General features: G+C 44.2%; 1 protein-coding gene across 7 annotated transcripts in view; it reads right to left on the bottom strand.

Annotated features, from left to right (window-relative positions):
* Positions 1-20369, bottom strand: part of WASHC1 (WASH complex subunit 1) — a 43279-nt gene extending 22910 nt beyond the window's left edge. The window contains exons 1-3 of one of the 7 annotated variants that reach the window (XM_071768908.1): positions 20314-20369; positions 17744-17825; positions 7766-7919 (exon numbers count right to left, since the gene is read on the bottom strand). In XM_071768908.1, the coding sequence (XP_071625009.1) occupies positions 7766-7914 (149 nt within the window). In that variant the 5' untranslated portion in view covers positions 7915-7919; positions 17744-17825; positions 20314-20369. Of the gene's footprint in view, positions 1-7765; positions 7945-17743; positions 17826-18354; positions 18650-19051; positions 19074-19108; positions 19173-19985 lie in introns of those variants that run through there. The other 6 variants (XM_071768884.1, XM_071768863.1, XM_071768891.1 and 3 more) reach the window with 6 other exon arrangements.
* Between the last annotated feature and the right edge of the window lie 4339 nt (positions 20370-24708).

Genomic DNA, 24708 nt, shown 5'->3' with positions numbered 1-24708 from the left:
TTCACTGCAATTGCACAGTGTTTCAGCTCCAGGCTACTCTCACACTTCTTTTTCAATCCAGAAACAGTTCAGTAAGCAAAAGTTACATCTTGTCAATACAAGAGATGTCTTCTTAGGCTTCCACTTCTTGAAGCAGTAGAAGCCAGAGTAATTATACTTTTGTATTTTTTTGTTACAAGAGAGCTCATGCAAATTTAAGCCAATTTATAGCAGTTGGGGGTATTCAAAATGATCCACCCTTCAACATAGCCACAGCTCTGTCCTCAAAATGAATGTGCATTAAAATAATCATCAGTGAAAGAAGGAACTGCTTATGAAAATAATTAATTCTCACCTCCATTTATGGAACTTTTTTTTTTCTTTTTTTTTTCCTCCTACTGCTACAAGCTTCATTTCCACAGCTGGTTTTGAAACTCTTTATATTTTTGGACCACAGCCTCTGAATAATAAACACTGACAGGTACTACATGTGGCATCCTCATGTTAAAATCATAGCTCTTTAAACTTTTTAGAAAAGCTTTACTGAGCCACAGAGAGCCTATAGATGGCAGTAAATTGATGATAGCCTAGAGACATATAGAAATATGAACATTAAGCAAAGCAAATTAAGTCAGAAAGCCACTGTGAGCTGCATGTGATTCAACTTAATGCTTTTTTGATTAATGATTTTCTTCAAGATGCAAAGTTCTGCTGCATGAACAGAATCTCCACAGCAAGAAGCTAACAAGAACTGAAGTTTATTAAGCATGTTAAGATTTATCACAGCCTCTTCCAGGACACCTCTTTTCTGGAAATCTAACTCATACAGTTGCAGACAGTAAAATCTCTGTTGCAAATGATTGGTGCTGCCATAATCAGTTTTCCAGAAGCGAAGGTGGGATTTCCCCTTGCTGATGACCAAACAAAAAAAAAAAAAAAAAACAAACCAAATACCTTCCAAGCAAAGCCCTCCTTTACTGAAACAGCAACATTGTCTCCCTCTGTCCTCCTTTAGTATCATGCCTTCACCCTTTGAGAAGCAGTAAAGCCTCCTATTGGAACATACCTGATCTTCCTAGAGTTGCAAAAGCATCATGAAAGTTGTCCAGAAAGGAAGAAACAGATTTAGGCATCAGAATGGTCAAGCTGCAGTGCATATTCTACTTCTGTATTTTTCCAGCTACCGAGTTACACTTAGGTAGGTTGGTACATCTTACACTTCTTCCATACATCTTCAAATCTCTCACGTCTCTTGCCCTGTCTTTAAAGGACCAGGGAGAGAATTGGCTCACAAGAACTTGACAGCTGCTACTCAGTATTGAATCTTCTCTGACAAGGCACACAGTGCAAATAAGAGACTAACTTGTCAGGGTTAAAAAACCCACAAACTAAAGTAAAACAATCAGTTGTATGCACCCAAGTTACCTGAGTTTCTCCCTACTGTTTGCCTTTGCTATTGTACATGCAACCTGTTTTGATCAAACTGTCTCACATTTCCACTAGATATTCCACTACCACGAAAGACCCTGTAAGAGCAGAGAGAATACTCTCAAGAGCTTCATTAAGTCTGAAATTGTTGCCTGCCTCCTTTTACTAAGCAGCTTTGAGGCCAGTTCCAGAAGTGGGAGAACAACTCTCCTGCAAGTCTGGATTTTCCTTCACTTTTTTTTTTTTCTTTTTTACTACTTATAGAAAATTGACATATCAGCAGTTTAGCATCCCTGTACCTAAACCACTGATTTTATTTTTAGCGACTGAGGATATGGGTACAGCTTGTATTTCCTTTGTGCTCCTAGATGGCCATTTCAGCATCCTGGACACAATATTCCATCATTTTCTTTTTGACATAGAATCAACCACTAAGAGCCCTTCCTTGCTACTGAATATTTCCTGTAGCTAATGCAAATCTATCTCATGCTTTAAGAAACACTTGCATTAAAGCTGGCACTGAGTCTTTTAGTTATTCATTAAAATGTATCACTATATGTAGACTGTTATTAGATGCAAAAACATTAAATTTGCTTGGAGGACAATACTGAAGGTGAAACACTTCAGTCATTTCTTTAAATTGCTCATTTTAAACAATCCTGAATGCCTTGTTAGTGTACAGAAGGCTACAGCTCTCTTATCAAGTTCAAGCCTGCCTTTCAGTCACTTAAGGCAAAACAGATTGATCATGCTCCTTTTGGGGGAATGGGATTCAAAGACAAACAGTGAAAGAAACTGATGTGAAAGAGCTGTTAATAGACTTAGAACAAGGGCTCAAGCAACCATCAATACATTTCAACAACAGTGCCATAAAAAACATCTTCCTTACAGAATCAAATTTAGCATTCTGTTCCTCTTCTTCAAAAGACATTTAATCTCTGGAAGTCTAAAAGACAGATTTTCAGCACTTTCCAAGAGGAGCAGGAATCCTGTCTTCCTAATTCTGCACCATGTTTGTTTCCTTTTGAAGGAATCTTTTAATGACTTAATACTGTTCAGCCTCCTCTTTCCCTCTATTCCATTTCATTTCAAGCTGTGACAGCTCTGTCTGTGCCCATTCTCACCTGCTGCCTCACTCCACGGGCTGCCAAAGCATCTGACTTGAGCCTGGGCCTCAGATCCTGCAATATTTTGAAGTCAGGGAATTTAGCAGCATCCAGAAAAAGCTCTAATCAGGACTTCTGCAGAAGAGTCACTATCCTTTTGCCTCTTTTTGACAGAGTAGGATGCTTGCTACTGCCACCAGCCTCCCAGGCACATTGATCTGACCCTGGTATGTCACCCTCCTGTAGTGTTCCCAATAGTTTGAGAACTTCCCTCAAGCCACGTTGCTGCAAGCTTTCAAATTTCATGTCCAGGGGACCATAAGAATCAAAACAAATAAGTTTCTTACAATGTGTGTGCTACACTTAAAAATTAAAAAAAAAAAAAAATCCACATTACTTGGACATGCCTCTACACGAATAACCAGTATCTAGAGATATAATTCCTCCTTGTCTTCCCCATGCTGTGTTCTCATGTCTGTAGCAACATGCACTCACGCCTCTACCTCACTGCTTCTGCTTCAGCTTCCTGGCAGGAAATGACTGCTCCTACAAGCCCCCTGAACAGAGGCATCTGAAACTAAACTAGAGCTCAGATGACCTCTGGGACAACTTCAAAGTACTATGAGGCGACTTACTTCTTATCAAGAGCCATATATTTCTCAAATTAACTGGAGAAAAATTGATTCCCTGTGCTACAGCCATCCTCCTGGTGTAAACTCACCCGAATGGTGACCCATCACGATGCAGCCCTCTTGACAGCTCTTCTCCTAATAAGATCAAACCCTTACAGTCAGCAGAGGAGTAACTACCATGCAGTGCCTGAGCTCCAAGATACATCCCAGAGCCACAGTGCACAACAAACAACACAGTACAACTCGCATCAAGATTGTTCTTTACAAGTTTCCACAGATGCTTAATAGTACCTTCTACAGACCTCCTAAATCAAGTACATTCTTACAGATATATTCAGTCACCCATTTCCATTACTGACCATCATGACTAAGAGCAGTAATAACTTTAAAACAAGGGAGAGAACACCTAAATGTACCTCATTAAGGTTTTCTCTGTATTTTCAATTTCAGGACTACATGCATCTCAAACCTGCTCCTGTCCCAAACGTCTCATAAGGCTCTGCTGCCCAGCCAACTACTCCTTACCCCCTTTAATCACACACTTACCAGACTTACTCCCCACATTTAACAGCATTTTCACAGGGCTTTTGTTTTCCAACTGGCACTTTCAGCAGTCTCTAGCTTTCAGTTAAACCTTTGTTTAAAATGAAAGCTCTTTTCAAATATTTAAAATTAAATTAAATTGAATTCAATTGGGGAGGAACAAGAAGGATATGCCTGTTTAGCAAAATACTATTCCAGACAGGCAAAGACACTGAATAAAGATCTTTAAAAGGATCAACCCATAAATTCTTCTGTAAAAAGATAAAAAGCCAAAAGATGAGAAATTCTGTACACAGAACAACGGGCAGTTGGATCACAGGCAAAGAAACCAGGACCTTGATGACAACATTCCAACCCCAAGCTATTTGTTTTCTTTCTACTGCTGTAACATTCCATGAGATAACTTGCATAAGTGATTTTCCATTAATCTGTTATATGTAAGCTGTTGTACATTCGGTATAATGAACTGACGTGCTAGAGGTTATTAACATCTCTTGCCAACAAAAACAATCCTCAGAAATGGAGAAAAACCAAAGGGCAAACCTAGCTAATCAGGTGGGCATCTCAGGAAAGCTGAACCCCTCACCTATCTGAAGTACTTAACACAGCAGCATTCCTGTAAAAATTTCCACAGCCCACAGTTCTGACACAAGCTTTCACCCAGAAGATGCAGGTAATGATGAAATACATAGATGAAAGTCTATCAGTTAATTGAGTGTTTAAATTACTCATTCTGCCTCCTGTGACCTATATCAAAAGCCTTCCTTAAAAGTCCAGGACTTATGCTCATGTAGATATTATGTCAGGTTAGCTATGTTAGAATATTTATGTTTTAAGCAGTAATAATATGTATTAAAATCTCAGTAGCTACAGGCGATGAATCTGATCCTCACTGCAGCTTTTGCAGCAGACTAATTAACATGAATTCAGTTAATGTTACACAAGGTTAAAACTTCCATTACTCCAAAGCATAACCCTGGAAAGTACATGCAGCCTCTTGATCTCCTCACAGTACTGGTATCAGCCCCAAGAGGACAGGACTTCCTAAGGAGATAGATGGGACTGATGCCTGCACTGACCTAAGACATCAACCTGTACTGCCCAGCAGCCAAGAGCCTGCCCATGTCAGTGCTCTCCCTCTCTCTGCTGTTCTCCACATGGAAGAGGCTGGATGGGTCCCTGCTCCCACGGTTAGGAATATGACAGAGAAGGATGCTGAGCTACCCCCTGCTCTTTCTTTCAGTGTTTCCAGATCACAGTCCAGGTGCACTGTTATTGAGGCAACGAGAGAGTTTAGCTGCTATGGGTTGCTTGATCTGCTCTTCAAGGCTGTTCCAGTGGGTCTGCTCCAGGTCTCAGTCATAGGTATTTTGCACCTGCACATCCCTTGATTCTCTAAAAACTAATAAACTCTGCAAAGTGGCTCATCTATCATGTACCTCACCACAGTTAGCACCACTGGCAGCAAAGTCTTGTGGCTTTTTTTTTTTCTTTTTAAATTGGTTGGAAACAGAAGTGCTGAGGTACTAGGAGGCTGACTCCTGTTCTTACCTCTGCAGTCAGAGTAGTTCCAAAGAATGTTTATCAATATGGTGATAGGCACTTTATATGTATAAATAAAAATACATATAATATACTATATAGCATATAGTATATATATTATAACATATAGTAATATAATATATAGAATAGAATAATATATAATATATAATCTTAATAGTAAATGGGCTTGTTTGATAGCATTTGGAAAGAAGACAGCTTGACAGAGACTTGCCTCGTGGGTTATTTCCCAGATTCCCCAAACCAGGGAGAAGGGCAGGAAAACTTTATCTTCTTTCTCCCAATTCCCCAAATGCAAAGCTGTCTTTCCTACGTCCTCTTGAGACGACTGAATCTATTTTTCACTACTGCTGCAGCCACTAATTGTCCCAGGGAATATTTCTTCTACAAGCACAGCAGTACCACAGCTGTTTTGAGTCAAATTCCAAGTAAAGAGAGAAGTCCACCACCTTTTTTGCACAATGGCTAGACATGTTCATTTAAAAAAAATCATACTCAACTGTCATGTCAGCAACACCTGGTAGTAGAAGCTTTGATCAGCTAGCATAGAAAAAAGATTCAGTTGTGGAAAGATTTCTCCTTCCACAGAGAGCAACAGAGGGTCTTTCATTTCACCTTCAACAAATTACAAATCAGCTTGACAGTCTCAAAATCACTGTACCAATCCAAGTGTTCCCAAAAAACAACCCCATAACATCTGCATCTTTGTAGTACTGAAGTAATGGGTTTGACACACCCAGCTGAGTCTGCCATACTGAACAAGTTTCCTCTCCACCAAGACTGCAAGCTGCTGTTTTGCAGATCAGAAGAGTCAGCTTCCCCAGATAAGGCAGCTCCTTCCTGGAAATGGAAGATAGACCTGTCTTATCTCAGGAGAGGGAAGATAAAAGGTCACTCTTCACTAGGTGGCAAAGCTCTCACCTCAAAAGCTTTGCCCCTTGATTGGCACGGAACAGTCAAGGTCATGGAACTTTTAATCAGACGCCTGGATAATTACTAAATCATTATTAATTATATCAGAGAGCCAAGACCTCAGAGGAAAGGCAAAGCAAACAAAGAGCCCAATGAAGCCTCTTCTGTTGTTGGAAAAAATTGGTAATTAAAAGTCATGAGTGCACCAAAGAGTGAGGGAACAGCATCACAGTCACTGTTCAGGACTCAGGAGTGACTTGCATACAAAACAGCAGGTTTGTCTCCCTGGGGAAATTACAGGGTACTGCAATACAAAGCAGCAAGTAGGAGGGGAAGAAAAAAAAAAAAAAAAAAAAAAAGCAACAGAGAAAGAACCACTCCTGTTTTATCACAAAAGCTTTATTTGCCCTGCAGAGTCCCAGGTTTGAGATGGGCCTTCCACATGTTTCTGGTAGCTCTAGAAAGCCTTCTCTCAGCCTTATATCATGAAGGGTTCCCATTCTGAGAAGCATACAAAGGAGTGAGACCTCGTGTTCAGCCTAATTGAGCCTACACATACTCCTGGCCCTTGCCCTGGAGCCCTTGACCAAACAAAGACTATTTCAATGAAAAGCTTTCATTTGCCTCAATGACCTGAGCTAAGCCTTAGGGACTACCTTTGCTCCAGAACTTGACCTTCAAAGTATCGCTACCAAAAATCAAAGAACTTCAATCTGCCCTTAACAAAAAACCTAAACATAAAAAAAAAACCTCAAAGAAGAAAGAATGTCATGGTCCTGTTCATAATAAATCAGACTATGTAGTAATGAACCCCACTGAAACCAGAGCAAGTGCTTTTGCTAATAGGTCTGTGAGAAGATACTGATCTGCTTCTAAACCAATGATACAATGCAGCATCTCAGGGCACTGAGATATCAATTATCAGACTGGATGAAAAGAGGCATCACAGTATCTACTGTCATTTGCAGGGAAACACAAGAATCTCTGATCTGCTATACAGCTAGCCTTACAGATCCAGTCCTAAAGAGGATCATATGTTAGGGGTAGCAAGTCTGGGCAGAATCCCCAAAGAGATCAGTTTAGATGCATTGTGAGACTGCAGCAAGAAGAACAGTCTCATGTTCTCAGCCCTCCCAACATAAAAAAAGAGAGGTGCAAAACACCAGAGGCCCAAGGAGAACAGTTTTAAGACCCAGAGGCTGGAACACAGAAACATTTTCTACTCCACTGCTCCAACTGCAATGACTCAAAAAGATGTAACTTCCAGACACTCTAAATAAAAAAGTCTTTCATTTAAAACATGAGCAAGAAGGAATAAAGGATAACTGCAGCAGAAGCAGTAATGCAATTTGTGGGAGTCTGCCACTGAATAAAAAATTAATAACAAACAACCTCTGGCTAACTGCAGCCATTTCATTACACTTAACTTCGACAGACGTGAATCCAATAAGCTTTTATTGAGGTGCATCTGGTCCTTCTTTATTGCTTTTCTGAACTTCCATTGCTTGCTAACGTAACGCCCTTTCACTGTTGCAGCTGTACCACAGCACTCTGGTTCCTGCTGCTAAATGCTTAGCCCCAGACTCCCAAGTGACAGCACCTTACCTGTTGAAGATATCACCCGACACCTTTTGCAGATACTGAAGTGCATCTGCCACCTGCAGAACAGCCTCCTCCCTGCGTAAGTCTGGTTGGATCAGGGGAACCGAGTATGGCTGCCCTTCCAGAAAGTGCTTCTGGGCTACTGTAGCCATTGTGCCTACAGGAAAGAACAAACAGGTCATTACAGTAAACACACTTCCCATTTTATCACGGCTTTTACTCGGGGACTTCCACTGTCTGCTCCCCTAATTATTTTAGGAGAGCGTTTGCAATAGCACTGGTGAGCTGAGCAAAAAGGTACAGGTAGTAAGCTTGACATATTGGACTTTTAATAAATTCAAGGCAGCTACAGTGAGGTGGAATTTTCTTGCTCATCTGAATGCTCTTGCAAACCGTAATTTTATTTTTAGCATGATACTTGACAAATCTCTGCTCGGCACTGTGCTGAAAACAAAGACCACATCTTGGAAGTAAGTTAGTTCAGGGTGGTGGTAAGACTTGTCATAAATCACCATCCCCTCCTCCCATCCTTATATTCCAGATGGATATATTTCAGGTCATTCCACCCTATTAGCAAACTGCAGTATTTCATCTTGCACTTCGGCTCCAAGAAACACAGCCATTCCTCCCTTCCAAGAACAGCAGCTATGAAATTACAGGGCATGCATGTGCACACATGCCCCTGCTCCAAGTAGGTTAATGAGAGTTTTTCCATTCTGAGACTCCCAGGAGCTGCTCATTGCTTCTGGTGACTGGAGTTCCCTTTGCAACTGTCTTGAAAGAAGCCTCCTTATTTTAAGATCCTTTCACCTAACCTAAACCTGAACTGTCACTGAAATCTTTCAGTTGTGTTCAATGTGCACATCAGAGCAGTATGCATGCTCCTGGATGCAGCTGGGCCTGCACCACTGCTCTACAGTCCAGCCAAGAGGAGACTGTGCATCACACCTTTCCATCCTGCCAGCCTTGTTCACCTCTCCCTCAGCAGTTCCCAAAGAGTCTGCATTCCATACTTTTGCTCAAAAGTAAGAAAAATGTTCCCAGGTCACCAAGGAAGGTAAAGAGAAGAAATCCATTTCTCTGAGCATGTTAGAAATTGTAATCTCACAAATAACATTACTGTTAGGACAACCTGATAAATGAAGAGTGTCCATGCAGTTTTCTAATCTAAACTGTACTGCTAGACCTACACAACTTCCTACAAACCCGTTTCCTCTGTGTGTCTTGCTCATTCAGGCTGTAAAAACCCACAACCTACAGCTGCTCCTTACAAGGTCTCATCATGCAGAGTGCTTTACATCCATGTAAGAAAATAACCACTAAGCTGAAGAGAAGAAAACCAAAGGAGAAACAAAAAGCAAAGTATCAGAAAGGGACAAGAGATATCTCAGAACACAACACATTCCCTTCATGGTACTTGGAGGTCTGCAGGAGCTAGTCCAGAGAGCTGCTGTGTGCAAAATGCATTCCAGTCTGTACAACAGAGCAGGTCTAGAATAACAAAAACCACAGCCTATAGTGGAGACATTCACAAAAGAAGAGCCTGATGAGGTAGTTACAACATAAAATAACTGCTTAATAGGAATTTATTAGAGGGGTCTTCATATACTCTTTCAATTCCCTATCTTGCTGCACAAAAAGGTATCTAAAAAGGTATTAGACTTGTCTGCAGCCACCCCTGTACATTTAAGAAACATCATTCATTGTCTCCAAATTTGTTCATTATGATTCTTCCACAGCACAGCAGAAAGGCTTTCTGTAAATGTGACATGTCTATTGGTTTGGTTTGGCTTTTTTGTTTTGGTTTGGGGTTTTTTTGGGGGGCATGGTTGTTTGGAGTTGGGTTTGGGGGGAAGAAGGTATTTAATAATGAATCACGTGAGAAGAAAAAGAAGGAGGAAACCCAAGAGCCTTTCCACGGGTAACAAATTTGCAAAAATCAAGTCCAGCCATCAGAAGACCTAGACCTATTCCTATTTCACTTCATGCATCACTAGTGGCCAGACTCTGTATCCACACTTCAGTAGCAATGTTTGCACACTGATTAGTCTTCCTGACTGGGCCTATTCAGCAGGCAGGAAATTATTATTTAGAGTTGTAAAGCATACAAGTTAATCTGAGAGGAGTGCAGCTAATTTTGAGATGGTATTTTTTGATCTGCTGACCACAACCAAGTTTGAGCTCTTTTGCTTTCAAATCTAGTATTTCCCTGACAATGCAGAACTAAGCAGCCAGACAAGACAACGATTTCACAGTTAGAGGATATTTTGGCTCCAGCAGCAAAACAGATTTATGATCCTCCCTGCCAATGGTCACAACTCTTCTGTTGAATCAATGCTGCTGATGGCTGCATTGCCTATTTTTAACTCAAATCAGTTCAGTGACCCAATTTACCACAGCCAGATAAACAGCTGTAATTGCCCAGTCATGAAGCAGAGTGGGAAGCAGGGCGAAGAAGGGGACTTTCTTAAACTTTCTTCACTATCAGAACCATTACCGTGTAATGGCAATCCTGCCCTGCAGGATGAGGCCAAGCTCTTGAGACCAGATAAGATTATACAGCCCCAGTGTGACTTCTCAGGCTCTCACCAGACCCAATTCTCTTAGTGGCCTTTCTGAAGCCAAGCTCCGTTCAGCTGCTGACACTCAGAAGTAGCACTTTTCCTACCAAACTGCTTCTTTCCTGTCCCTCAGAAGCTGCAGGCTGTTCTTCAGGACCCACTGCTCTCTTGCAAAGAGAGCACAGAGTAGTGAGGCAAAGCAGGAAAAGCCCCAAGTGCTCCTTCTCACACTGTCACAGTTTGGCTGTCAGTAAAGTTCAGTTTTAATGGTTCTCAACACAGCCTCTCACAGGAGCTCTAGATTCTCACCTTTACTGGAAAAAAAAACCAACAAAAAACAAACCCCAAACACATTATAGCAATGTGGTAGACTCTGGAGGGAGCTGCTGTCAGAGACCAATACAAGAGACAATTCTTTCTGTGCAAGATAACAGATTTATAGCAGGAAAGGGGAAGCACAGCAACAGCCTTCTAAATAACTAGATTCAGGCAACATCCCATGCTACAGCTGTTATTTATTACCTCTTGTGACCAAACTATCTGGAGAAACAAGTCAGTTTTACAAACACTTTGAGTAAAGGCCTGTCCATACGCTTAGAATAAAAGCAGAATTTCTTCCTGTAACAGACAGATTCTGCAGGAACAAGGAAGATTTTAACAGGGATAATTCAAAGCTTTCCAAACAAAACTCAGGAAAGAAAGCAAGGACTGAATGTCACTCAGCAAGTCTGAATCTTCCCTTATCTCAACCTTCAGTGCACTGAGAAGGAAGCAGCACATTTCCTTGCCATGCTTCCTTGTCAGAATTCGGCATTACATGAAAACAAAGTGCTGCATATTAGAAATATCTCAACTCTCTCCCCCTGCCCAACTGAATGCCAAGTCTCCATCTAACATACACACCAAAGCAGCAAATGAACCATTCGTACCTTACACGTGGGACTGGCTTCCAGCAAAGCAATAAACTGGTTCCAATATCACTGGTGAATCTTAAAGAGGGAGCTGGCATGTTTCAGCAGAAAGTACAGCGTCCTAGAACTGATGGCTGACTCAGATGCTACAGTGAGAAATGGGCATATAAAATCCCACAGCAAGTATGATTCAGAAGAGCAGATGTCAGATCACCCAAGAGATTTAATCATTAGTGGTATGACCACCTGTGGGTCACACAAGGCAAAAGAAACAGCAACACGGCATTTTTTTTGTGATCAGAGGCTCTGGGAAAGCTTTATTCAATTATTTTTTCTATGTCAACTTTCATGATCAAGACAAATGTGCTCTGGTGTTACATAACAATCTCATTTGCCTTATTAAATTGCAAACAAAGAAAAAGGCTGTTCTCTCACTGCACCACCTCTTTATGAGTGCTATGTCCTGATTTGGAAGTTCTGACTAGACCTAGCAACTGCTCAGATTAGCACTTTTGCCTTAAGCTGCCTATGTCTTTAACCTCAAGCAAGCTGGTAAAAAGCTCATGAGGGCTGGTGGCTATCCCTGTGCACCCAAAGATCTTCTCTCCCTCAGTTCCAACATATGATTCTATGATTCATAGGAGCAAAAGCTGAGAGAAACAACAGCAAATGAAATCAGGAAATGCAAAATCAGCCTCCACCAGACTGTCTCCCCTCTCCAAAACACTTATGCCAGGAGAGATACAGGTTGAGCACTCCAGGGTTTTCAGGTGTCTGGAACTAACAACTGGTCTTACTGTTCAATCACCTCAGGCAAGTCTAATACCCTGATGGCTACATGGAGATTTGCAGGTTTGAACACAGAAAAGGAAGTACACAATACACCGACCTGAATAGGCAGAGGAAGGAACACTCTACCTGCTTTGCTCACCTCTTGGGTTACTTCCCCCTGAACCCAAAAATAAAACTCCTAATGTCAAGGCTAAGGTCAAGAGGACTTGTTACAGAGCAGAGTCTGCAAAAGAAGTAACACTCACCCTAAGTTCTTTCAAAAATATTGCCCTATGGAGGATCAATAACTGAGATTATTATCTACAAATTAAAAAAAAAAACCCACAACCTTAAAATATCTTTTCATGGAGATGTAAACAGAGGCAATATTATGAAAATAATTTGGCTGCCCTCAACACAAACAAAAACTGCAAAGCTACATGCAAGCACTTTGCAGATGCACGCTTTGCTATGAAAATAAAAGGAGAATAAAGGAAGCCATCAACATTACTTGTTTCCTTACCATGCTTCAAAGGAGTAAAAAGGGGGACTCGGGGGAGAAGAGAGCTTAAATACTCTGAAAAAAATCAGTGTGTTTTCTTCAAAGATACAAGGGCTGCTTCAGTAATTACTGCCCTGATGCTTCTGTCAGTGCACAGGAAAGCGGCATGGCCTTAAATTCCCACGGGCAGTAACATCTTCAAGAAGTGACAAGCTATCCCTAGTCCTATGCCTCTTCTTTGTAGGACTCTTAATAAAAGATCAATGCCTTGCAGCCCCACCTGCTGAAATGCAGTGATCAGCAGTATGCAATCAAACACAAGTCTGCATATCCCTCACCACATACCACTACACCACTGCCACCAGAATGGTTCCACAGTGGGAACAGACCAAGTCAGAGCCACAAATGAACTACAGGTTAAGATTAAACAGACTCAAAAGAGTGAGTAGAGATGGGCTTTGGGCACACCTTACTGAAAGGTGCCGTCTCCTGTGATAGAGAAAAGTCACATGCATAACTTGGTTTACAGTGAGAAGTCATCCCAAATTTCTCACCAACAGTGTCTTACACACAATACTTCCTATGCTTACCTGGACAAATGTTGTCCCATCCTAGCTGACATGACAGACCTCTGTTATTCTCACTTTCCCCTCCTCCAATCCAGTGGACTACAGCACCACAATGAATGTCCCTTTTAGAGCTCATTGAGCTCCCAGCTGCTAGAATGTTTGTTTTTGTGTCTCCTCACAAACTTCTACTGCTGCACACTTAGCTATAGTATGCTGTAGCTCTGTAATTAGCAAACTGCTTCATCATCCTCATTCTCTACTTTCTGCACAGGCTTCCCACAGAATCTCAAATAAAGAGCAAATCAGCTGGCATATTCAAATCATACCTTGGTTGTACTAGAAGCTTGCCTAGAGGCCATTCCAACAATTTAACAGAATTAATTCCTCCAAGGCAGATTTTTTATTTTAAAAAAGAAGACAGTTCTATCATCTTGCCCTCCACAGATAAAGCACTCTCCTGTGAATTTACCAGCTGCAAAGCCAGGGAACTGTATTTTAAAGAGAGACTTCAAATGCTTGGAAAACAAAACATGTCATTGCATATGCTCCTCCTATTAAGGGACAGGATAAGGCTGCGTGTGCTTGTGTACTCATACAGATGTAGACACACAACTGAAATGAAAGCCAGAAGTTGTTTATGCTCTGGTGGTAAACACAGCACAAGAGACTAGATTTAAGTCCTCTTTTATTGTGCAGCAAATTATCATTCTGCCCTGTGTTGACATTCGTTGTAGGGGTTGAAATTTAGTCCTCCAGCAGAGCACACAATGGGTAATTACCCTAGATAGGACAGCAAGATGTATTTCCAGCAGTGAGATGAGAGGTTCACCACAGTCCCTGTGCTGAGCCAACCTTACCTGTTCCAGGGGGAGAGGGGGGGGGGGGGAGCAGGGAGGAGGAGAAGCACTTTGGTAAGTTAAGAGGATGAAAAGTCTATTTATATTTTTTAATTAACCATGTTCTACAGTGTTATTAAGCAGCAATCAAAGATGCAGATGGCACTGATTTGATTGGCAAGAGGTGCATTGTGCTGAATATTAAGGAACTCTGCCCCTATAAATAGGTCTAATCATCATCCGAAGGCCGAAAGGCAGTGATGAAAGAAAGTATTAATAAGACCATAATTAGGCCCTGTAGCAGGCTGTACTCCACCAGGGTGCTCATGTTACTAGATGCCTCTTATAGCAGCATCCTCAAACTCCACTGTAGACAGTACTGTTTTGGGTCTTGAGACCCCTAGTAGCTATTTTAGACAAAGCTATGAAGAGAAGGGCTTCTCTATCTTTGGAGGGCTTGCCATCTGTTTGGATTTTATTTCCCAGTACCATTTCTGGAGGAAGAGAACTCTCCATGCCAGCTGTCCCACCCTGCCCACTCTCAGTGAGTGAATTAAATTGGGCAGCTGGAGCTCCCCAGGCAGAGACTGGCAAAGGATGTAGGTGAGACTTTCTAGAAGCTGTTGATGTCCCTCACAGCAGCAGGAGCACGTCATAGCCACACCTACATCACAAAGTTAAATTAGCTACAGCTGTAAAAGCCATTTCTGTTTCAACTTTGAAAAAAGACACTCAACCCAACTTTCAGCCTGTCCTTACAGGATTGCATTACCTTAAAAGAACAACATAAAAAAAGAAGCCCATTTAGAAAATGAGTCCTACACGGCATCTCCTGCTACATGATAATACTTCCAGAAGTTGCTCATTGATCCAGAACCACCTGAACAGCCAACATCTTTTCAGAAGCAGTCAGCCTCCCATACCACACCATGGCTCTGCAGAAAGAGCAGAGCACTGGGGAGCCTGACCCAATAATCAGCAGAACCTGGGGGCTCACACTACCATTTCACACACTGCACGTCCTGACCTTGTGGGCTACTACTCTGCTTGGATACAGCAGAAATGGATTCCATCACTGAAACAGTCTCACCTCATCTGTCCAAAAAGTAGCTGCAGGAAAAGCACTCTCTGCTGCTCTGGTAGGCAGCCACTGCCTCCCCAGTGATATAACACCTCTCAGTTCTCTATATTCCAAGAGGTGTGGAATTACAGGCAGTCACCACATATGTGGCATCTCACACATCCCAGGTACCACAAGAACCTGTTGCACCATGATGTCAGCCTTCCTGCCCACTGAATCCATCTACTACCAATAGCCATTTGCTTCAACCCAACATATCTTGGAATCTGTTTGAAAGGTACCTAAGAACCATTCAATTTAAAAGTATGTTTTGCTCAACCTACCAACCACCATCACTGTACTAGAAAATAGTAAAAGCTGTATTAAGTTTATACCATGAAGATACTCACTTTTGGAAAGAGTGAGACTTTGATGTGAAACTTGCATCCAAAACCCAAAAACTTTTTTTTTTCTTTTTCCCCAGTTAACTCCCTAAATTGCAGAGGGAACACAATATAGGCTGACTTGTAACAAAAGAGCTGCTTACTGACACATTTTCTGATAGGAACATGTGCCCCTGGACCATGGGCTGTGTCAGAGACAACAACCACCTGCTGCTACTTAGGTGTTTGTCCTACCCTGCTGTTTTCAGACTAAAAGGCTGTCTGTATGGGATCCTTCCTGAGCACTCACAGCTACCAAAGGACAAGCACTGGCATGTAAGAAACCTTCTTCTGAAAGTATGAGCCCAGTATTTAAGGCAGCCTGCCTCAAGAAGCCAGGGCCTGTTAACATCTTCAGCTCAGACACACTGCTTTGAAAGAAACAGTGGGTATTGCAGCTACTGAAGACAGATGAAATCTGTGAGGAATATGACATTAAGACAAAGACATTATTGTCTGGTAACTAAGTGCGTGTGAACTGGAGGATTTGGTTTCCTACCAGCATCAAAATCTCTTGGTTCAAGTAAGCATGGAACAGAACCAATATATCAACAGACTTAGTGATGGTTCTTAAATGGAAACCCTCCCTTTCCCAAAAAAGAGACCCATTAGATTTGTTGGTTTGTCACATAATACACCACCCTATTCCACTTAAGAATCAAAATTTGAGATCTTGGAGCCCGGCTTTACAATAGCACACAGCAACACCCTGGCAAATTGCAAAATACCTGACATTTAAAGAAGGATCATGCAAAATCTAATTATACCAACTCTCCAGAAGACAGAATGCTAATACATACAATTATTTTCTGAAGTCAGAGACTTTAAAGAATTTCGAGGTGCACTTCAATCCTCCCAGCTCCACATGCTAACATGGCCTTTAAGCCACCACTGTCTTCAAGGCAACCTATCGAGGCAGAGCTCTGCTGCACTGCCACAAGTCACCAAGCAATTGATTTCCTTCAGCTGGATACATAAAGTTCATGTTGACAGACAGATGCTGGTATCTACAGCTAATCAGACAACCCACTCTGCAACTGTCACCTTTGGCTTTCATCATTAATGGAGACAACCAGGAGCTCTAATGAACAATTGATCTGATTCTGAGGCAGACATCTAAAACTGAGCAAAAGCACTGAGTTAATTGCCTGCCTACCCTTCCTCTCACAATTTATTATAGAAGAAGTCTAAGCAAATAGCTTAGCTACACCTACAATTCAGACATCAAAAGGAATGCTGAGAATCACAGCCCAAACATCCAGATATAGCTCTTCAATTTCCTAAATGGGGGCACTTTGGTTTTGCATGCCTAAAATAGACAGAAGCCACCGGCAATGCTAGAAGTCCCCCTGATTGCCATTTTCCTGGTTCTTAGATACTTAGTATCTCTTAGATACTGAAGCTATGCAAAAGCAGGCTGAAACGCTGCTGTAGAGCTTCCTCCAAAATGTATGGTTCAGAAAAATCAGCTGTTCAATCCCATTCTCAGACCACAGCAACTAATACATACTTCCAAAAAGCAGTTCTCCCCCTTCCCCCCCCCCGCCCAAAAAAAAATCCAGTTAAATTTCCCCCTCTAATTTTCTGATGCAAAAATCAGCTTCTGCCTCCTGCACAGTGACCTTGGCTTCAGTTTAATTATTGACACATCTCACTGCCACAAACCCTAACTAGAAATGTTTTGTCTTTCACCTCCACACCTCTGCTCCAAAGTTCTGGAGTTTTGCAGCACCCATACCTCACATGCACTATGCTACAACATAGCATATCCTGAGATATTTAATAAAGACAAAAAGTGAATCAAATTGGCAACCAAAACCAGTTCTTGCCTGTTTTATACATTCAAAAGCAAATGAAGTGCTTGAGTTGCTGCAAGATGACAGAAGTGAACTCAGTCACTGTAAGGAAACATCTTCCAGCCTGTTCCATTTTGCTAGAAGGAATGTCCCTACAGAGTGGCCTGGATGACAGGAGCTGACAAAAAGCTAGGTCAAAAGAATGACACCTGGGGAATCAATAACCCACTAAACAAACTGGGATGAACTGTTTTCTGGCAAAGGTTATCTGGTGAAGGGGTCTACGCAGAGCTGATTAGCTATAGAATTTGCTTTGAGTGACAGAAACTATTCCCTTCAAGCTCAAATACCACAGGCATGGGAAACATCACAGGTTCAGACATAATCATCTTCTTCTGCATGCTATTTCTGATATAAAAAAAAATTAAATTAAAAAATCTGCCTTGCTTCATCTCAGTACATTTTTCCCTCAGCCCTCATTTTTACTCTTCTCTTTTACTGCTCAGGCTGAGCTTGCAGTGATTATAGTTACCTGGTATTACCAGAGCCAAGAAGCCAGACTGCAGAGTAGATCTCAGGTATGATCTGCTTTTAGTTTTCTTTCCAGTGAACTCCTGAGTTGAGAGAAGAGAAGAGCACTTTTTATCTGAGGGAATGAAGGTTAAAAACTCAGTTTAAACATCCAGAGTGACAGAAGAAGGGCAGATGCTAAGGCTAGCAGCTGGTGCTGCTCTGGGAGTGCCTGAGGCATTTTTCTGCCCGAGGGCTCTTCAGAGGTGTGGCTGTTTCACCCCCCAGCCAAAGCTACCTCAGAACAGAGAGAGGTATACTGGGCAGCCTTTACATCCCAGCTTTTCTATCAGACAAAACAAACATAGCTAAATACTAGGAGAACTTCAGTCCTTATTTAACCTTCCTAAAATAAAGGCTAAGCAAGGGACAGTTGACTGGAGCACTTCCAATTCCCTGGAAAACTGAAACACAGAAAGCTTTTCTACAAAGGACATGCCAAAGGCACTTTGCTTCCAGCCCTTGCCTCTGGGAGGAGCAGCATTATCCACTCCACTTCCTTTCACTGCTCAAGGAAGGCTCTGTTTTAGAGAGCCAGAAGAAGCAAGAAACAGGGACAGTTTTAGCTTCTACCTTGTCTGCTCCAGGACAGGTCAATCCAGTCTGCAAATCACTGCCAGCAACACCCACTATGAAACCTAAATGAAGCAAATAGGACATTGCCAGCTAACTCCTCACTGACATTTGACTGAATCACATGAAATGCCACAACCACAGCTGGCACTACCCCATGCCCCTTGAGGGAAGCTACACTGTAGCAGCAACCAGAGTCAAAAATTAGCCTACTCTCTCCAGGGAAGAAAAGCCTCCTCCTCTGAAAGAGGCCCCTGGGACAGCCCCAGGTGCTGTGCAACCACCCAGTTTTTGAACCACACCATTAGAAGGGGAGAGGGAGAGGGAGAGGGAGAGGGAGAGGGAGAGGGAGAGGGAGAGGGAGAGGGAGAGGGAGAGGGAGAGGGAGAGGGAGAAGGAGAGGGAGAGGGAGAGGGAGAGGGAGAGGGAGAGGGAGAGGGAGAGGGAGAGGGAGAGGGAGAGGGAGAGGGAGAGGGAGAGGGAGAGGGAAAGGGAGAGGGAAAGGGAGAGGGAAAGGGAGAGGGAAAGGGAGAGAGAGAGAGAGGGAGAGGGAGAGGGAAAGGGAGAGAGAGAGAGAGGGAGAGGGAAAGGGAGAGAGAGAGAGAGGGAGAGGGAAAGGGAGAGAGAGAGAGAGAGAGGGAGAGGGAAAAAGAAGTCATGTCACTACAACAGGACTCCTGTTCATCACTATAATAACAAATGACAGTGATCACTGCTGGATGAGGATTCAGTGTCCACTATGTCAGCCAGCAACATTTCTTCCTGGGCACAGCAACGTGTAGTAGCCCTGTGGCCTTCTTACTGTTGGCTGACTCATTCTTTAATTTGAAAAAAAAAAAAATAGAGTAAATGTATTTACTACAACAGCACCTGGGTTTCACTTGCAAACACTGACAAGGTGGTTATGGTAACAAATGGTTACATTACCAAAGCTAGGAGATTAAAAAGTGAGGAACATGCCCTTGTGCAACTTAGTAAAGGCAATCCATATGAAAACTGATTTGCCAGTACTTCAGGTAACAAACTGCACTGATGAACTGATGGACCAGAAGTTATGTTTTCTATAATCTGTGGTGTTGACTTAGCTGATAGCAGTACCTGGAATTGCACACACACACACTCCCACTTTTACCTTTCTGGGTAAAAATATTACACAGACCACAACCCAGAGCCCTCTGAGCACCTTTTCCTCTTTTCCACAGCTCCCTTGAGGCTGCAGCACCTCCCTGTCCATCCCTACAGGGCACCCAACCAAGGCAGGGAGTGGGCACCGCCCTTCCCGATCCCCAGAGCGGGATGGTGGCTTTCAACATCCCACCCATCGTCGCCAACTTGAGACTGCCACACTCCACTCCACTCGTGGCATCCCGGCAGGATTCCCCAGCCTGGTTCATTCATGTCTCTGAGGCACCACAAGAGAAGTGTTAACACCAAGACTCTACAAGCCCGTTACCCGACCCGAAGCGGTCCGGTGTCACTCCCCTTTCACATCCCCACGCCTCTGGCCACCAGAAGGGTTTCCCCGGCAGGTGACGGGCTGCAGACCCCACGCCGGCCCCTCGCAGGACCGGGACAGCGCCTGATGACCCACTCAGGATCCCCAGACCCCGGCTCCCCGCCGCCCAACCCACCGAAGCTGTTCCGCTCCACGCTGCGCCGCAGGAACACCGCAGGGACACCCCCGGTCCTCTCGGTGTCCCCGCGGGCCCCGGACAGTCCGTACCGCGGCCGCCCCAGGACAGAACCGCGAAGGGGAATGTGGCGGGGGGGGGGGGAGGAGGGCGTTAGGGCAGGGCAGGGCTGGGCTGGGCAGTACTGGGCTGGAGGTTCCGATCCCGATCCCGATCCCCATCCCCATCCCGATCCCGATCCCGATCCCGATCCCGATCCCGATCCCGGTCCCGGTCCCGCCCCCCGCGGCCGCGCCGGGGCCAGCGCGCGCTCCCGCGCGCCCCTCACCTGCCGCGAGCCAGCCACGCCCCTGCCGCACCGAGCAGGAAGCGGCGCTCTGCACCCGCTTCCGCCCTTACTGCTTCGTCACTTCCGCCCGGTTATCTCGGAGCGCGACGTCGGGGCGGGAACGGGGGCGCGCGCCGGGAGGTGTGGCGCGCGCCGTGTGTCGCTGCGGCGTCGGGGCGGGGCCGCCATCTTGTGTGTCTGCGGCCTCCTGCCCTCTGCTCGGTCCCACGGCAGCGCCGTGGCGTCGTTTGCCTGCCCCGCCTGAGCCCCGGCACGGCACCGCCGTCCTCCTCTGTGTGCCGCAGCCTCCGTGGCCCGGGAGGCCTGCCCGCCCGCCCGAGAGGGTGAGCAGCCGGAGCCCGTGGTCTGCCAGCCCCGCCACGGGCCCCTGGCGGCACAGGGACCTCACCTGAGCCCCTGGGAACGTTTCCTGGGTGCCTCGCAGGGAGGCGATGGGCCTGCAGCACGTCCCCGGGGGGGGCTGCGCTGTCAGGGCACAGCAAGTGTGTGAGTGGGACCCCCCTGCAGAGACACGGGGTGCTGGCACAGCTCTCTGCCCTGTTCTGCAGAGTCTCGGTTGGAGAGAAAATGCTGCGTATTTTGGTTTGATTTTTTTGTTTGTTTGCTCGTTCAGCCCTGCTTCTGGTCCTGGCTACTTTTCTGCTTCCACATACCTCATACAGAGCAGCGAGAAGGGGGAACCTCTGACTCACAGACTTGTTTGTTTTCTCCCCAGTGCTCGTGTTTAGAGTTTGTCAATTTAAAAATTGACTTTATAAAATAGAGAATACTGCCTGAATTTAAAAAACACGTTCTAGTTTGCCCTTGTATCCCTTTTATCCTCTCCCTTGTGCACGCGCTTTGGCACCCACGTTATTCCAGAACAAACGTTTATGGAAAGTGACTTTTGGGATTGCATCTGTAAATACTAAAACCACATTTTAAAGGGCTATGTGCTACACATGACAGGTATTTGCATGCTCATCCACTTTAGGATCGAAAACAATTCCTCGAGACTTAAACAGTTACAACTTGCCACTGTTTGAATAGCAAATACCAGTTTTTGAATGCAGGCAGAGAACATTCGTGACTGATATGTAGCATTAAAAACGATGCACGAGGAAAAAAATGAGGCAAACTTATTCAAACAGTGGCTGCGCTTGAAGGCATCAGGGCCTGCTCATGCATATTCAACTTGGAGAAAAAGGTAAATCCGTGGCATAAATTACCTGTCACAGATTCTTTGCTCAGTTCCTCCCCTTTGCAGTGATGAGCACCGACTGAAGCGGGGGAGCGAGGTGAGACCTGGTGCCAAGTGGCAAAGGAGATGAGGAGCCAGCAGGAGCGGGTTCCCTGTGTGGGAGCCTGCAGGGGGGGGTGTGCAGGGCTTATCCCTGTGGTGTTGGAATGGTGAGACCCATCAGGATATAGAGCACAGGGTCACAAGGCCTGAGAGTTCAGGACCAGGATGAGTTCAGGACCAGGATGAGAGCTACTGAAACTCTGCAAGGGAAGAAGATTATGAGGAATGGAAGATCTGCCAAAACCTGAAAGCAGACAAAAAAACAGATCTAGCCGAGTCTGAGCAAGGAGTGTGTGTGTGTGGGTGTCAGGACCTGTCAGAAACAAAATAGGGAAGCGGATGTAAGAAGCAACAATCCAATCTATTCTGATCCATTTTTATTTATATGCTGCTGACGGAAAGCCCTCCAAATGCTTTCTGTTGCTTGGATGAAGATCCAATTCTATGCATGCACGAAATTCAAGAGAAAGCAAGAGGTGGTGGCAGACTGACGCAGCCCCTTCCCGTGCCCCCCTCCCAGTCACCCTGAGGATGAGGAACCGGCAGGTTTGCAAAACCCATCAGTACAAGGCCAAAAGGGAGCTAACATGGAAAGAAAAGGAATACAGGGAGTCTTAGTCTGGGCCAGCATAGAGGTGAGGGAGCAGGGGGGACACAGTGAGCCCCATGTGCAAAGTGATGTCAGGGTAGCAGTGGACTGAAGGAAGCTCCAGAAAGCTGCTGGTGGTGGGTGAGAGGCTGTAAAATGTAGCAAACTCCTGTGTTACCTTGTCATAGGTGCATCTGTGCTGACCTATCTAATTGGGCACAAGTAGGTGTTTAATAACAGCACAGAAAGTCTGGAGGCAAACCAGGAGAGCAGCTGCTTAACACAGTGCTTTTAATTCAACTGCAGAGGCATTTGTCTCCAGCCGGCTTGCGTGTCTCAGCCCACACAACTGGCTGGCAAAGACCAAGCCACACCACTCCCAGCCAGTGGAATAATGGACACAATTTATTCACTCACCAGAACGATGTTTACTGGTTACATTTCACAGCCTTTCACCGGCTCATTTTCAGAGGTCCTGAGGACAGGATCCTCTTATTGAAGCAGACAGACGACTGGCATCTACAGCACTCTGCCTCTGCTTTGCATTAGCAAGTTCCAGCCAACAAAACCAAAATCATGCACAGTATTTTTCTCCTGTAGCAAAAGGAGCTCTAATACCCACAGCTGCCCAAGCACAGGAAGATTAAGACTGGGTTCTTTCATGCCACGCAGTCAGTCAGACGTTTTTTCACAGGGTGCCAAAAAGGAGCACCTCGTGTTGTGCCAAGCTATGCATGACAGCATGGCAGAGGCTTTGCAGTTAGGAAATGCACCAACTGCTGGGATGGAAAATGCCTTCTGGCTTTTCCAGAGCCTTTGACGAAGCTGATACCAACGAGAAACATTCGCTGGGGGAGGGGGGATGCAGAGAGTTCCTGTTTATGCATGGTGGCACTGCCACTTTCCATCTCTTTGTTCTGCAGTGGCATGAGACTGACTTGGACCCCCCTCAGACAGAACCTGTGTTTTTCCCTTGGCCTGATGAATAAATGAAGCCAGATGTTTCTACCGGTCTACTCTCTGGCTCTGCAGAGGCTTTGCTCGCTCTGCTTTGCTGTCATTTGCAGGCACAATCCTCACTGTGTGCAACTGGCTGATCCGGAGCAGCTCAGGGCACATCAGGTTTTTTGTGCTTTTGCATGCCACTCTCTAGCTGTCTAGAGTGCTTATTCTGTCTGTTAGCTTTTCCATCACTGCAATATTCAAGTGCTTCCACCGTGTCCAGAACTCTTGCCTAAAGACTTTTTTTTTTCCTGTAGGATAGACTCATTGCAATTATCTATACACAAACTGATCACTCATCTGTTGTTTTGTGTTCATTTGTGTCATAGCCACAAATTACTGTGCAAAAACCAACTCAAAGATTCACATTATATTTGAACTCATTTTCACTTGCCTGAAACTGCATTTTCCCCCTAGAGTGCTTTTTCTTAAGTAAAAAAAAGAAAAAAAAGCAAAGCAACAAATCCAACCTTCAAAACATTAAATTAATTTGCTCTTTCTCTTACTGCAGTACCTTTTACTGAGCAAAGTCACCTTGGGCAACTAATTAGAGTCTCACTTTTCTCAGTAGAAAAATGGAAACAATACTATTTTTCCATCCTCGATATCTTTAGGATGGAAAATGTTGCTACTTATTATTTATTATAATGTTTTACACCAGAATTTAATAACATAAAGCTCAGAACCTGAAGGGAAAATATAAAAACTGGAGATGAGGAGAATGCAGAATGCTCTTGTGGCTGTGTCTTTTGAAGAGGCTGGAAATTCCTTGTTGTCTGTTGAATAGCATTTGTCAAACACTCAGGCAGAGCTGGCTGAGTCGCTTTTGCACAAGGTCAAGAGAGAGACAGAAAACAGATCAGATCTCATTTCAGACTTCCCCCTCGTTCTGCAGTTTTTCAGATCTGAGAAATGTTTTGTTATAGCAGTTTGATGAAGGATTGAGCTCACCTAACATTTAGAACTGTTTGGACCTCAGGTTTTGCTTCAGGTCTGACTCAAATGTTTTATTTGTAGCATTGCCTTAGAAGAACAGCCAGGATCCTCCTTGAACATCTGTCCCTTGTTCTCTGTCTGGTGACAATCAGCACCCCCTCTGCATGCAGGCTAACAACCAGTATCTGCTCACAGGATGTTAAAAGTAGCCATAACTAAACAATGTTCTGTCATTTGGGAGACAAAAGTAATATGCTATGAACTCTTTTTTTTTTCCCCCTAAATCTGCACATACTCTAAGCATAACATTAATATCTGTAGTACCTCTGTTACAGGGGAATAAAATAAGGGCCAACTACAGCCACCTGTCCTTCCCTACAAGCTTTCATCTGACTCAGACTTATGAAGAGAACAAACTTTACCTACACACTCCCCCAAACACGTGGCCTTCCTTTTCCCCAAGTAATGGGGTGTTGGGGTAAGATGGAGGGGAGGGGAACAGATCAGAGCCTGAAGGTGACAGAAGCACCATACCTGTTGCCTTTTGCCTTTTCCTCTGCTTGCT

Source organism: Heliangelus exortis, chromosome 1, assembly GCF_036169615.1.
Source record: "Heliangelus exortis chromosome 1, bHelExo1.hap1, whole genome shotgun sequence".
NCBI lineage: Eukaryota > Metazoa > Chordata > Aves > Apodiformes > Trochilidae > Heliangelus > Heliangelus exortis.
The sequence above is the reverse complement of the archived record's forward strand: the minus strand, read 5'-3'. Positions and strand labels throughout refer to the sequence as shown.